Consider the following 15,736-nt stretch of genomic DNA (forward strand, 5'->3'; position numbering starts at 1 on the left):
TCATCAGGCGTACACACTCACTGCACTCGCTTACGGGAATCGAACCTCGGACGTCAGCGCTAGAGGCGAAGCCCCTAACGTTGCGCCATGGCGTGTGGTTCGTTTATTTGACAGCATGTAGATCGGAGTAATTACATTCACGGCATTTGTAGTCTGAATCACAATCTGATTGTATGGTGGTTACCTACCAGGTAACGCTTATGGTTGGCCAGCAAGTCAGCTAACATCACCCACGGTGCCTTCAGTTGTGAGAAGCAGATCATAGAATGGTTGAAAATAGTTTACTGTCAAATAATGCAAAGAGTACGCAACACGTGTTTCTCCCTAATTCTTGGCTCATCGGGCATACACACTCACTGCACTCCCTTACAGGAATCGAACCTCGGACGTCAGCGCTAGAGGGGCTTCGCAGCGGTGAAGTATTGCTTTTAAATTTTAATTAAGAGGAAAAGAAAACCTTTTTAAATTGAGGGAAAATATACCAATAACAATTTGTTAAGGATCTGGTTTTTTGTGAAGCTGCCTTTACACAGCCTGTCCGCTGTTTTATAAACGAACGCCATATAAGGCCGTCCTTTCTCCTTGCTTAGCGGTTCTGAATTGTTTTATTGTTCGTTTATTACGATTGTTATAGTTCTCTTTGTATACCACGTTGTCAGTTCAGCACTCCGGTTGTAATATGACCAAGTCGTGCAAGCTTACTGTTGAGAATGCAACTTATAGTTGTACAGGAGAAAAGCAATCTTGCCAAACTTAATTTAAACTTACGGTTTACACCGTGCTTTGTTTCCGCCTTAGCTGCACTTATGAATATGCTTGTGTGCGTCACTCGTTCGCTGCCTTCTCAATTGTGTAATGAATGTTTTCTTCAGCGCTCTTTGGGGCTCTTCCTTGTTTTCTACGTACTGCGTTCACAGTCAGTTCACGTGATTACGTGGGAGGCGTGATGACGTGATACACAACCCCGCCTCCCACGGCCAGCAAGCTGCAGTCCATTACAGTATATGGACAAAAAAGAGGTTCCAGTTATGACCATTACGCTTTGAATTTCGAAATGAAACCTGCCTAACTTTTGTAAGTAAGCTGTAAGGAATGAGCCTGCCAAATTTCAGCCTTCCACCTACACAGGAAGTTGGAGAATTAGTGGTGAGTGAGTGAGTGAGTGAGTGAGTCAGTGAGGGCTTTGCCTTTTATTAGTATAGATACTTGCTTTTTCAGGTTACAGGTCCTGTATATCAGAAGAAAGTTTGTTATCTCTATATATAATATTCATTTGGATCTTGATCTTTGTTTGTCCGCGAATGAATTAGAAGAAGAAGCACTAGATGGCAGTAGAGAGACAGCTAAAACATAGGCATTGCATTAAGAATCTCCTCCAGGCTTATACTACTGAAGACTGTAGTACTCCAGTCACACCTCAAAACACAGACATTCAAACTAAACAAATTGTTGTGCTTTAAATTAACTAATCTTTATATATAATCTTCATTTGGATCTTGATCTTTGTTTGTCCGCGAATTCCACGCATGCGTAGACCACCTTCCAGTTAAGTTCGTTGTTGTTACTCACGGATGTCAACAATGTGCCGGAATAACGAAAGGGGTGGTGGACAGTGTTACGCTGGTTAGCTCCTGAGGCCTGGTTAGAGAATGAGATTGTCGAAGATAAAAGGTACGTGCCTACGTAACATATGAATGAAAGAAAGACAGTGGGTAAAATGAATGAAAACGTAACAGCACGTTCCGGAAATTATTATTGTTACGTTGTAGCCGGCGAGTGCTGCGCGTCTCACAGTTGTACCCTGGCTTGCTCACATGTCAGTGAAGTGATTCCTATTTATGCTTTAAAGAGCCTGGATACCTATGTGTACCCCTTTTATAACCATTGCTCCGTGTATATTGCCTTACTCTTTGGATTGCCACAAAGCAACCTGCGAGATTGAAGAAAGGTTGAGAAGAGATCGTGAGAGGAAACGACAGTGTTGTGAAAATGAGACGGACTGTGAACGGAGAGAAGCAGAAATGCTCCTACACCACCACATAATTACTATTCGGACAGTGATTCCGAGTAGGCCATTCCTATCAAATCAATGTCCAAGGGTTTTGTTTTGTAATTTTGTTTCCCTTATAAAAAATCATAATGCTGTGCGATGAAGGGCCCAGTTCACGACTGGCAGCTGTGTTTAAACAGGGAGACCTTCACAGACAACTTTAACACGCGCAACGTAGTTGGGCGCACATGGCTAGTAAAGTATACAGAAGCTACAAAGTCATGAAAAGTAAAATAACCAGAATTACCCAGTTTTGGTTAGTGAAAACAGACTGGAATTGAATTTCCAATGGAATTGTCTTTGGTATTAAATATTGTAGAATCCCTATAAATTTAGGAATTTGGCATTCCTTAAAGAAAAAGATTATGACACCCACTTGGACCAAATTTATTTTTTAATCAGAATTTTCTGGGAACCAGTAGTACCATGTCTTATATGTTTTGAACCAAGTGGGATAGTGCATTTTAAAACCTGAACTAGACAAACAGGATGTTATTTACAATTCGTACATCAAAGAGTTAAATTATATTTCTGTCACACTCCCAAAGTTGTGAAAGATATTCTTTAACAAGCAGTTTATCAATTTAAAGAAAGATGTATTTTAACAGATGGTTTTATTATTTACATTTGTTCATCAAAGGTGTAATTTATATTGCAGTTATCAGGACCTTAAGTTGATTTACTTCTTTGTGACATTAACAGTAGCGTATAATACAGGGTGTATCAAAATGAAGTACCACATTTCTCAAGCTCATTGCGCGTGTTAGATGCAGCCAAGTGGGTTGGGGTGGGGGTCCTTTCGTAGGCGATCCCTTGTAGTTTTTAGTCGGCAACATGCCTTAGTCTGGTGCACACTGTGCTTTGGCTGTCAAAACGTTCTACGAAAACAAAGAATCCATCATCACTACGCAATGCGCCTTCTGAATGCACTTTAGCATTCCTCCTAATGGTGACATCCCAAATCGGGAAAACAATTCTTTAGTGGGTGGCTAAATTTACACAGGCGGGTACATCATTGGACAGAATATCTCCAGGCTGTCCTCGGACTGTGTGAATGCCTGAAAACATCCAAGCTGTAAGGACATCAATTTTGCAGTCTCCTAGATGTTCAGCACGCAAACATGCATCTGCCTTAGGCATTTCCAACAAGTCTTTGAGGAGAATTTTGCATGAGGACCTTCATTTCCATCCATAAAAAATGGTGGTAGTGCAGGAACTCGCTGAGAGAGACTGGGACAACCGTAGAGAATTTGCACAAACATTCTGCAAACCGTTCATCGAGATGCCATCATCATGTGCAGCAACGAGGCACATTTCCAATTGAATGGTTGTGTAAATAAGAAAAACTTTCACTATTGGGCTGAAACAAACCCTTGTGAACTTCGTCAGAGACCCCTGCACAGTGAGCATGTTACAGTTTGGTGCACTGTTGAAGAATTTGGCATTGTATGCCTTTACTTTTTTGAGAAGGGGGAAGCAATGGTCACAGTCACTTCAGAACATTACATTGAAATGCTAGAGAATGTTTTGCGGCCCCAACTGGAAGAAGTGGATGTGGTGGATGCCAGGTTTCGACAGGATGGAGCAACAGCTCATGTGGTGCGGAGATCCATGCAAGTTTTGCGGGAGATGATTCCGGGAAATCTGATCTCCCTGCGCGGCGATGTTGGGTAGCCTTCACTTTCACCTGATCACTCTCCTTGAGATTTCTTCCTGTGGGGCTATCACAAGTTGAAGGTATACACACACTGACCTCAAAATCTTGAAGCCCTCAAGGAAGCTATTCACCATGAAATCTCCACTATTTCCTTTGAAATGGCCAAATGTGTCATGAGAGCGTTCAGAAATTGTGTCGAAGAGTCTATCGCTAAAGATGGCCACCACCTTGAAGACAAATTTTAAAACACGCTGAAAAAAATCTATTTTGTATACCCTTTCTTGTGTCGTAATGAAATTTATTTTATCTTGTAACAATTTTTAGAATAAACGTTTGAAATGTGGTACTTCTTTTTGGCTCACCCTGTACTTTCCACAGCCAATTGATATACATTCTGGAAGCACAGTATTTTTTTTAAAATCAAGCACCATTTGTGTACATTGTGTTATGAAATAATCAGAGCTGGTCAGTGCTTTTCCTTGACTTCTGGGAAATTAGATTTTTGACCTGCCATGACTCTAATCTTTGCATTTAAGTGGTTTCAGAAAATAGGTGAGTGGATGTTTACATGCAGAAGTGTAATATTGTGGCTGTGATCTGGATTGAATGAGCGACATGTACTTCTGATCTGAAAAATTTGCTTCTAGTAAATCAATATATCTTTTTAAATATATACCGTTTATATTTTTTATATATGCTCTTAGGGGTTTTTGGTATTATTGAGCCTAAATTACATACCCAAGAATAAATGGCTATTATTCTACTTATGTAATTAAGGACCTACAAATGGCTGAAGGAGTCACCAAAACACTCCAGATTTTTGAAAGAGTTTATATGATTAAAAACGCTTGTGTTAACCAAATTAAAAAAAAAATTGTCACTAAAAGGATTTCTGTCCAGAAAAAAAAGGATTTTTACAGTACATAGCCAAGACATTTTATGATGTAAAACCTTGGAATTATTTTTAGTGCCCCAGTCTGTCAGCTATCATTGTACCAAGTTTAAATGTCATACCCCATAGTATTGCAAAGTTATACTGTTTAGTACAAGATGTCCCCTTTTTTGCATTTTGCCTTATGCATTTCGTGTCAGGAGTAAACTAACTGCATACATATATTTTCATACCAGCTTCTTCCAATCCTAGGTTATGGGGGTGGGGACAATGCCTTTGCTGGCAGCCCTTGGCACTTGGCAGGAAATGGCTCTGGACAGGGCTCCCCGGAGCTAGTCTCTCACACACACACACACACACACACACACCCTAAACCAATGTTTCTCAGTCAGTTTTGGGTTGCAGGTGACTGTTGTTGGGTTGGGAGCACATAGGACTTGTTCTTTGAATATGTAGGTTGGTTATCTAAATATAGACAAATAAAAAACAGGCTGGCTAATTTTCTTTTTTTTTTTTTTTTATAATGCCATATAAGGCCTGGAAAAGTTAATGCATTAATTTTTGCGATTAAGTTGGTCTGTTTAAGGCACTAAAAATATTGTTGCATCCAGAGGTAGCTTCACAACGATATGCCACGTGTCAATACATAGCACTAGTGTTCATTTTTTTTTCTTTGCTATGGGGCTTAGCCACCTGCTCGCTTCGCTTGCCAACCCCACGGCGCGCTATGTGCCAGCCGCTTCTCATCTCTGCCACATGTGTATGTGGATTTCACTTTCACCAAACAACAAATCTTTTAATTCTCGTGGATAGGTCTCTTCATTGGGAAGAAACGCTACTTTCCCCTGATGGCAACACGAATTACAAATTACAAGATCTACAAGTCTGCGACTTAAAGTTTAAAGCCCAACAATATATACATACTTCTGTCATATTATCTATGTCCGTATATTCGAGCTCTTTTCGCTGTTCTGTTATTTCACTGAGTAATAATTTGTTTGTTAGCGCTAAAGCGATCTTTACTATCAGTTTTTTTTTTTTTTTAGTCTTTCGAATTTTAGTACTTTCATAATCTCTAACCTGCTCTGCATGTGTATCGCGCCAACGTTTTTGAACCTCTTTACGAAGTTCTACTTTGTCTTTTACTCTTTGTCTTTTATTTCCGACCCCACTTGGAGCGGAGAGCATAGGAACTGTGTCCGACAATAGCATTCACACGAATGAGAATTGATTGGACCGTGGGTGTGATTGTAAATGTTTGAGAGAAGGGCGGGACTTGTCAAAATCTCTTGGCAGAAAGTCTCGTCTTTTGGGACCTGAAATTATCTCTTGCGGGAGTTGAAATTATCTCCAAGAAAGCGTTGTTCCAGGATTTCCTTTTATGATAGAGAGATATATACTGACATAGGTGCAAGGGAGAGGGAGGAAAGAGGCTGGGGAGGGGGTGTTTACTGCAGCCCTGGTGCAATTCCAGAGAAAAATTGTGAAGGTAAAAACTACACATTCTTTAAGAATATTAAATCAGTGTCATATCACGTAACTGTCAAATAAGTTATTTTGGTTTTAGTGCCACTGAATAATAAATCTCTAGTACCTCTATATTTAACTCTCCAGTCTGCCAGCTAGTTTACAGTGCTACCTGCCCTAATTTAATGACAACATTCTATGAAACAGAAGTCATTAATTATTATCCTTACCTACTAAGTTGGTGTCCTGAGGTGGTTCGTCATGTGGTTCGTCATGTGGTGGGTGCAGCAATGTGCTGTATTAGTGCATGCTCCCAACCACCTACTCCTACTACTCCGTGTTCAAGTTTGCAGTGTATTTGCTAATTTATGCAAAGAATGCAAAATAACCATCCAAGTAATGCATGGTGTCAGTTTTGAAGTGAGATAGCAGCTACATATATTTTTTTCAGTGTGCCAGGAGCAAAGGTGTAGGTAGAGCAGTGTTTTCCAACCGTTTTTTACTTTGGTGGTCATTGGCGGTATATGATGCAGGATGCTGGGGCGCTGCCCAAACCAATTAAAAAAAAACTACTTAAATTAATTAGGTAATACAAAATAATCATGAAATACATTTCTTTATTTGCACTTGCCTGATGTCAACATCCATTAAAAATTGGTTCCGACGTTTAATTTCTATGTGAATACCTTTATTTCCTGAGGAAAGGAGGCTGGCTAAATGAAAGTATATGCAAGTCCTTGATCTTTTGGCAAGTAGATGACCTGAGCCTACCCTTTAATTGGATGTTTTCAGATTTTTCTGGTGATGCAGCTCTCTGAGCCATGGACACTCCTACATTTATTGGCAGCAAATTAGTATTGTTTTAGGTCTTTATAATCTAATGTGATTGGACAATCATCAACACGCTATTTCATGTTCACATCAATGGTTCCCGCCATTAACGTAACTATAGGTGAACGAGCGTGACTTAGATGGAATCTTCAAGTGTCACTTCAGAAATCAAAGAAAATGTGTTTATTTCTTTAATGAAACACCCCTTCATAAATTGTTCACTTGAAGAACAAAGAATACAAATACCAACCTGTCTTAAGAATTCATCAGCAGTTAAGTGATCAAGGACAATCTTGCGCACCAACTTTTTCCAGCTCTTGTTAGGACAAATGGAGTTAGCTAACTGGATGTGGTGTAAGTAATGCCTTTTTTGCTTTCCCTGTTTATTTTTTCAAAGTTTCGATACCAAAGTGCTGGGGACAATGATGGGGGTATGAGACCTATAACATCTTTCTGAAAAATACAAGTGGGATTTAAGTAATCAGTTATTTAGACCAGTGTTTTTTTCAACCAGTGTGCCATGAGAGCTACCCCAGTGTGTTTTGGAAATAATAGTGTAGCGCACCTGGGTCTCAACCTGAGAGAGACAGCCTCCTCAGGTGGTCGAGACCTGTCTGAGGTGAACAGGACTACCAGGAGAAGCTGGTATTAAAGCAACTCTGTGATTGCTATGTTGCAGACACAACACTTGGAACACTTCTGATGCATCTCCAAGCTGCTAGAGTCCTCCTATCTGGGTATCTGGTTGCCAGCAAGTTTCTCAGGACCAGTGGATAGTGGGTATACAAGTTGCCTCTGAGGTAGATAGGGGCTGGCAAAGGGACGAAGCAGCTGAGCCAGCCAGCAACATGGTCACTAAGTGCCAAGTCTGTGAATGCTGATCTTGGAGTTGCTTTTATACTGTCTTCTTCGGTAGTCCCACCCTTTTGGACAGTTGAGCACAAGTATGAAATATAATGTTTGTGGTTAGTAAGATGGTGGTGTGCCTTGTGATGTTTTTGGTTACAAAAAGTGTGCCACCAAAGAAGAAAACCTGAAAAACACTGATCTAGACAATAGTATGAGGCTGAATATTTTGGCAGGCTTAGTGAAATGACTACATTTCCAGGCCAGAAGGAAAGGAGGGCAAAATATATGTTCAAGGATCTATAGGTATCCTGATTGTAAAGGCAGAATAAGATTTAGGCTTGACTTGTCCTGTGGCTGTAGTACAAGGCAGGTTGGAAGATGAGTTATGTTTTAAGACGTGGGGATCTGTGGATCTTAAAATGAGAATTTGTGCCCTGGTGAGGTAAGCCTGGCAAACTTGCATAGGACTGGGAGGACTGACAGCAAGTGTGGAATATAATGTGAAAGAAATAGTCTCAACACACAGAAAAAGGTTTGGGGCAGCCACCCATATATTGTCCCTGGCTGCAAAAGGATCTTGTAATGAACACTGATGTGCATAGGTTGAGTTCCAGATTGAACTGATTTGACTGAAGAAAAGACGGCAGATTTAAAGACAAAGCCAAACGTGACGCCTGTCATGGTGCCAGGACCGGACGTAATGTTAAATCAGACAGGTTTTCCCGTATTTGACCTGCAGAGATAACATAAGTAGGTTTAGTGCACTCCTTCACCCCCTGGCCTGGCGGGTAATTACCTCCACTTTAGGGTGGGAATGGCGGCAATAAAAGCAGCTCAGAGATTGATGTATGCAGACACAGTACATAGAACTTTTGACACATTTTCCAGCTGTTTCATCCCTTTACCCGCTCATACAGGCGGTTCTCTCTCTGCCTTACTCCACGGACCCGGGGTCAGAGGCAACTTATACGACCACTGTTCTTCAGATTGTGCGAGAGTCTCTGACGAACATGCACCCAGGCAGGTGGACTCCCGACACATCTCTTGGCTGCTGAAGTTCTCTCTAAGTGCTGTGTGTGCAAAATAGTGATCACAGAGCTGATTTTATGTCTTCAGGTAGCCTCGTCCTCCTCAGACAGGTCTTGACCGCCTGAGGAGCGTATCTCCCTCAGGTCACGACCCAGGGGCACTACACTGTTAATTCCATGGCATACAAGTTGAAAAACACTTGTGTACAGTATAATTATCAAGTCATTGATGGTGATGAACAATTAAGGGTAGTATTTCCGGAGTTTTAACAGAAGTTTTAACCCCCTTACTGTTAAACCCAAGCATTACTCAGTCTGTAAAAGAAGAGCCAAAAGAGTTAGTCCCAAGTGTTGCTTGGACAGTGGTTTAGATGCGTGTTGCGTAAGCTTCAGACCCGAGTTCCACTTGGGCAATGGTTTCGACGCATCTTGTGTAAGGTTTACACCCAAACGTAACCTGTGACAGATTGCAGCTATGTGACTAGCAAAGTCCTAGTAACAACCTTGAAATTGGTGTCTGGGAAGAAATGTCTTTCTGCAGCACAAGTGTTACATTCTACTAATGGTAACAGTGATATTGAGGATGTCGAGGAGCCTCTCTTCAGCAGAGATGAAGAAATAAATCTGTCTTCGGGTGGTGAAATAGAAACACAGTGAGAGCGAAAGTGATTCTGATAAATCCTAAACTGATGCTCGCATTTGGGTTCCTATTGACAGTGCTGCAAATAAACCTGCACCACCTCATTTTGATTTTGTGGGATGGCCAGGAATAAAAGTGGATATTGCCAACCAAGGTCCAATTACTTATCTGAAGTTATTCCTAGATTATGACATAATCCAAAGAATAGTTGCAGAGACGAACCACTATGCTGAACAGTGTCAGGCAAATGAGCACACATGTAATCTGTTTTCCCTTTCAAAAAGATGGGAATCGGTATCTGCTGATGACATCTGGGCCTTTTGGGGTTTATTGATATTGTGGGGACTTGTAGGAAAATCCGAGCAGCGTGGTACTGGTCCAAGAGCAAAATGTTGGAATTCTTTGGAGAGATTGTGTCAGAGTGAAGTTCTTCTCTGATCATGAAATATCTCCACTTTACAAACAATGAAGACTTTGATAAGAATACCCATCCAGCACAAAATCTGAAAGAATTCTGTGACATATACCACGCCATTTTGGCAAGTTTCCATAATGTGCACATTCCAGATCGTGATGTCCGCAGAGAAGAAAGTCTTGTGACTTATAAGAACAGGCTGTCATGGATACAGTACATTGCGTCAAAGAGAGCAAGATTTGGGAAAAAATTCTACATGCTCTGTGAATCTAAGACTGGATACATTTACAATTTTTTTCCGTATATGGGAAAAGAAACAAAGCTTTATGATAAATATAATCAGTACCGATTTGCTACATTGTCGGCGCTAACTTTGATGGATGCTGCACTTGATCAAGATTACTGTGTAACCATGGACAATTTTTATTCGTCACCAGACCTATTTGAAATCTTGCTGCAAAGAAAGACTGACACATATGCAATAGTGAGTCCCAACCATCATGGCTTGCCTGAAGACTGTCAGAGCAAAACTAAAGCGAGGTGCATTTGCAGCCTGGCGAAAAGGTAAACTGCTTGTGATGAAACAGAAAGACAAAAAAGAGGTTTGTTGTCTCAGTACTGTGCATAATGCGACAACAATCACTGTTAAGGCTGGAGGCAACAAACAGGTTACTAACATTATGTTGTGGTCGACTGCAATAACACAATGGGCGGTGTAGATCGTGCTGATGAGGAATTGCCTTTCCATATGGTTATGAGAAAGGGACAAATGAAATATTACAAAAAGATATTTAGCCATCTTCTCAACAGTGCATTTGGAATACATTTGTGATGTTCAGACACAAAGCTGACAGAACTGTCTCTCATGCAAACTTCACGTCAGCTAGTTGAACAAATCATTGCCGCACATTCACAGTTGACACTATCGCTAAAGAGATGCGGTCGATCCAGCACATCGCAGATCAATCCAGCACATTGCAAATCAATCCAGAGCATCTTATTAGTAGACATTTCATTGAATATATATACTGCCAACAGAGAAGCAGAATCCCACCTGTGCAGTGTGCTGTTCAAAAACTGGTCAGTCTGGCAAGAAAATCCACAAAGAAACACACTATTTTTGTCCCGACTTTGACGTTGGATTGTGTATTTCACCATGCGTTAAGATATACCACACAAAGGAATCATTTTGAGATTATATACCGTTTTGGCATCATTAGTAGCATTATTATTATTACTGTTATTATTGTTCATTTCATATTATTATTTTTATTCATCGTTACTATTATTATTTGTATCATTATTATACTTTTGAGATTTAATAAAAATGTCATTTATCATGTCGAAAACTATAGAACACTTTTTACATGTCTTTTTGGGACAAAATGCAATGCTAAGGAGGCTACTGTATACCCTTTTAAGAGATTCTTATTCTTTCAATTAAATCAGTCTTCAGTAGTGCATTTAAAGTCAACAGTCATCCATCATTTCAATCATTTAATTTTTACTTCGAAATGTCTGTGTCTCATATGTTGTGCCAATTTGATAATCAATACTTTGGTCTCTTTTTTTTATTTGTTTATTGCCTTTTCAACAAATTTTCAACTTGCCTTTTAGGATTGCATTCAAATTCCAGTTGTACTTGCTCAAGTAGTACTTTGTTAAAAGTGTACATTTTTAAATTAATTTATTAAATTTTAAACTATGCAGTTGTGTTTTTTTAATTCCTTTGTGTTGATTCTACAATAAATTTATGAATGAGTGTGTGTTTACTTCATAATTTATGTACTAATTTTATAATTACGTTTTACATACACATATACAATTACATACATTTATGAAATTTTTTTAATCGATTCCCAGCCCCTGAAATGAAGGGATTGTGTTAAAAAAAATGGTTTAGTTGCCTCACATTTTTATGTAATCGTTTTGTTCACCCCCATTGAATTAAAGCTGAAAGTCTGCACTTCAACTGCATCTGAGTTGTTTCATTTAAAATTCATTGTGGTAATGTACAGAACCAAAAATAGAAAAAAGTTGTCTCTGTCCAAATATTTATGGACCAGTGTGTGTGTGTGTGTGTGTGTATATCTATCTATCTATCTATCTATCTATCTATCTATCTATCTATCTATCTATCTATAAATATATATATATATATATATATATATATATATATACACTGCAGTGGGTTGCTACCCTGCCTGGGATTGGTTTCTACCTTGTGCCCAGTGTTGCCTTGGATTGGCTCCAGCAGACACCTGTGACCCTGTGTTTGGATTCAGTGGGTTGGAAAATGGATGGATATATGTATGTATGTGTGTGTATAAAGATGACCAAATTACCTAAAAATACAATTGCGATGATAAAAATGAGAGCACTATATTTAAATATGCAAATCTGTATACTTTTTTTTAAATGATTAATTTCAGTGTTCTATACTGAAAATTTCTCCTACACTGTATAGTAAAAAGTATATTTTTATTAGTATGGTTAAGTATAACACTTGTGCCCTGAAAAATTACCTAATTAGGGATGTTGTATCTTTGAGGATGTCCAGTTACCCTTTTGGAGCCACACTTATGCATACTGAGTTATACATTTACTTGCATTTTGCCAAGAATGACTGCACCACTGCTCAGTGACACTGTCATAGAAGAATCCTGAACATATGTTGAGAGATGAGACAATACAAAAGACTACCCACAAATTTCTTTGTCATCAGCTGAAAATAAACATGTTTGTGCTGTAAAAAAAAAAAAAAAAAATGAAAAAAAATAAAAGAAGGGTTTGAGCTCCAAAGGAGGCCATGTTTAATGTTGTTGTTGTTGTAGAAAAAAATAAGATTTTTCAGAGAAATATATTCATATATGATGTTTCATTTGCTCTGGCAGCTTGAAAATGAATTTTTTTTTAAAATTGAGAAGTTCCATACTGCTGAGAAGTGAGGCCCACAGTAAACAGTGATTTACTATATGGTGGTGGTTAAGCAGTTGAGGAGGTGAAAGTGGCAGAATTGACGACAGCCATTTTCCAGAGAGTTCTCCTCTAGTCTAAATGAAACAAAAATTGCGTTAGTGGCAGTGTCATACCAGTAACCTTCCCTGTATTTTTTACTTGACCCCATACGCATGAGACACTTCCAATGTCCCGTGTATGACAGTGCATAGTTTAACCAATTAAAGACTCAAACCATTAAGAAATGTATTTTATTGGTGTGGGTGTGTGTGTTTGCCCTGTGATGGGCTGGCACCCTTTCCAGGATTTGTTCCTGCCATGCACCCTGTGCTAGCTGGGATAGGCTCTGGCACCACCAAGACACTGTTAGGACTAAGTGGGTTAGGAAATTGACTTTAAATAGTGAATTTCTTCTGAAGACACCTAATACACTTCATTATTTTTATTGCGGATTGTTTCATATGTTAAAATACCACTATATAATAATACACTGAGGACTGTGTGTATATCCAGTCCCTGTGAGCAATCTAATTGGTCAGTTTGGCTTTGGTAATGTGATCAAAAATGGAAGTGAAAGCGCGAGACACATGAGAACGAAAAAACATAAATGAGACATGCCGAGTAAGTGACCTTTGAAGATGGGAACTATAAAAGCTGACTGCATCTTGAAAATAATGACAAGAGTCTGAGAAGCAGGTTTTACAAAAGCACACTTGACAGAGGGGAGTGCCAGTCAAGAGAGGTTCAGATACACATGGATATAGAGAAGGCTTAATGGTACATGCAGGGCAAGAGAGAGCAAATATTGGTTAATTATTCTAATACCTGTCTTCAACAGGCAGTGTAGATTTTTGTAGTATTAAATAAACTTTTACTCGTCCTTAAATAAGGCCACAATTTAAAACATTCAACATTACAAATATGAACACAACCAAGCTACTGTATGAAATTTTTAGTTGTTCTGAGGTTTTAAACTTTCCTGTTTTTATATTCATAGTTTACTTGTATTTTTGTTTCAGTTGGAGCTGCAGTTGAAGGAATCCGAGGGTGACATTCAAGTGACGTGGTCCTTTTTACAGCTTGATGACTATAATTTTAGCCTATCACCGAAGAATAATACTGAGGTCAGTTGTTGTTAAATGGCATCATATATTAAATTTTAATGTTACTGTAAAATTTACTTTTAATTACATTTAGTTATGTGTGTTTTAGTACTGGGCGTTATACCGGTTCATACCAAAAAACGTTTTTTATTTTTGTTATGATATGGATTTTTCTTATACCACAACACTGGTTTAAATAGCCTAAACAACGTTCGTAACGTGGCGCAGCGGGAAACTGTTTAAGGAGGGACCTTTTTCACTGCTGCACCGCTAAACACGCATACAATGGAGTACATGCGTTAGTGGAGGTATTGAATGGTGAAAATCGACAGAGAACATTCCAAAACTGAAGCTGTAGCAGACAATAAAGTTGAACGTGATGACACAGAAGAACTTTTGCCCAAAAAAGGAGCCATGTCGGATGTGGACCATTATGTTCAAATGTGTGAATACTGTTTCTATACTACTGGATAACACTGCAAGCCAAGTTGTACTTGTTTTATTTTTTTTTTCAATACTGTGTAATAGTGTGATGACATGTTGACTTTATTCTCGACATCTCTACTTTATTTTCACCGTTTGTCAAAATTAAAGTGGACATGTTGACTTTATTATCGAAATTTGTCATTAAAGTAGAACATCGTAAACTAAACTTCATCTTAAAATGAATATTTAATTTACTAGATTTTCTCAAACCCCGTCATAAGTTATGTAGCACATTAAATGCTTTGTGTTAAGTGTTCCCGGAGCCATGTTAATCACTACGTGCTTCTTAAACTGACTTCCTCTTGCACTTAGAGGAGGCTCAGGCAGCACACAGAATACATTAACTTCATGATATTCCTGCTGTCTGAACATTTAGAATGCTAAGATAAAATACTTGATACAATTTTCATGATGAAATGCATTAAAGCATGTATTAACATTGTGGGGGCACGGTGGCGTGGAGGTTGCACTGCTGCCTCGCAGCAAGGGGGTCCCAGGTGTTCCCTGCCTTGAATTTGCATGTTTTTCTGGTGGGCTTACTCAGCGTGCTTCAGTTTCCTTTTTAAGTCATGTAGGATGTGGGATTTTGTTACGTTATATTGACCCTGCTAGTGTATCTATTGCTCATATTCATCCAGTGATGTGCTGGCTCCACGTTCAGGATTTGCTCCTGCCTCGCACACGATGCTTGCTGGGATGGCCGCAACCCTGAATGGTTGGCATAATTAAACATGTATAAGAAAGATTTTTTTAAAGTTCTGAACACTCCGTGGTCTAAGTTTATAACTAGTTTTAATTTCACAAAGACGTTTATCGTGTGGTGATTGGTTATGTGGAGAAAGATAAAGGAAGGATAGGAACTGGGGGTTTGTTACGTCAGGCAGAGACAGTACGCATGCAATAAAGAAAGTCCGCTCAGAAGGACATCCATTGAATTCTGTGTTCGTGTCTCCGACCTCCAGATCACGAACCCAACATTTAGACAATATTTAAGTTAAACCCGTGCGATACCCATTCATACATCCAGTTTTTTTGGAGCCTCATCACACCTCCCATAAAGTTCTCTCAACTGAAGGTACACCTGGGGACCCCTTACTGCAAGGGAGCATCACTACCGCCACACTACCATTCATGTTTAATACCTGCTTTAATGCATTTCATCATGAAAATGATATTAAGTATTTATATTAGCATTCTAAATTTTCAGAGAGCAGGAATATCATGAAGTGAAGCTATTCTGTGTGGTGATAGCTGCCTGCGCCTCTTCTTAGTGCAGCGGAAGTCAGTTTAAGAAGCACGTAGCGATTAACAACTGGGTCGGGGAACACTTAACACAAAGCATTTAATGTGCTACAATAGT

At 39.2% G+C, this 15,736-nt stretch overlaps 1 protein-coding gene across 1 annotated transcript in view; it reads left to right on the forward strand.

Moving 5' to 3' along the window:
* Positions 1 to 15,736, forward strand: part of LOC114650474 (C2 domain-containing protein 2) — a 140,519-nt gene that overhangs the window by 45,560 nt on the left and 79,223 nt on the right. Inside the window, exon 4 of the mRNA XM_028800126.2 lies at positions 13,807 to 13,911. Coding sequence (XP_028655959.1) covers positions 13,807 to 13,911 — 105 coding nt within the window. The remainder of the gene's footprint in view (positions 1 to 13,806; positions 13,912 to 15,736) is intronic.

The sequence above is a fragment of the Erpetoichthys calabaricus genome, chromosome 4, assembly GCF_900747795.2.
Source record: "Erpetoichthys calabaricus chromosome 4, fErpCal1.3, whole genome shotgun sequence".
NCBI lineage: Eukaryota > Metazoa > Chordata > Cladistia > Polypteriformes > Polypteridae > Erpetoichthys > Erpetoichthys calabaricus.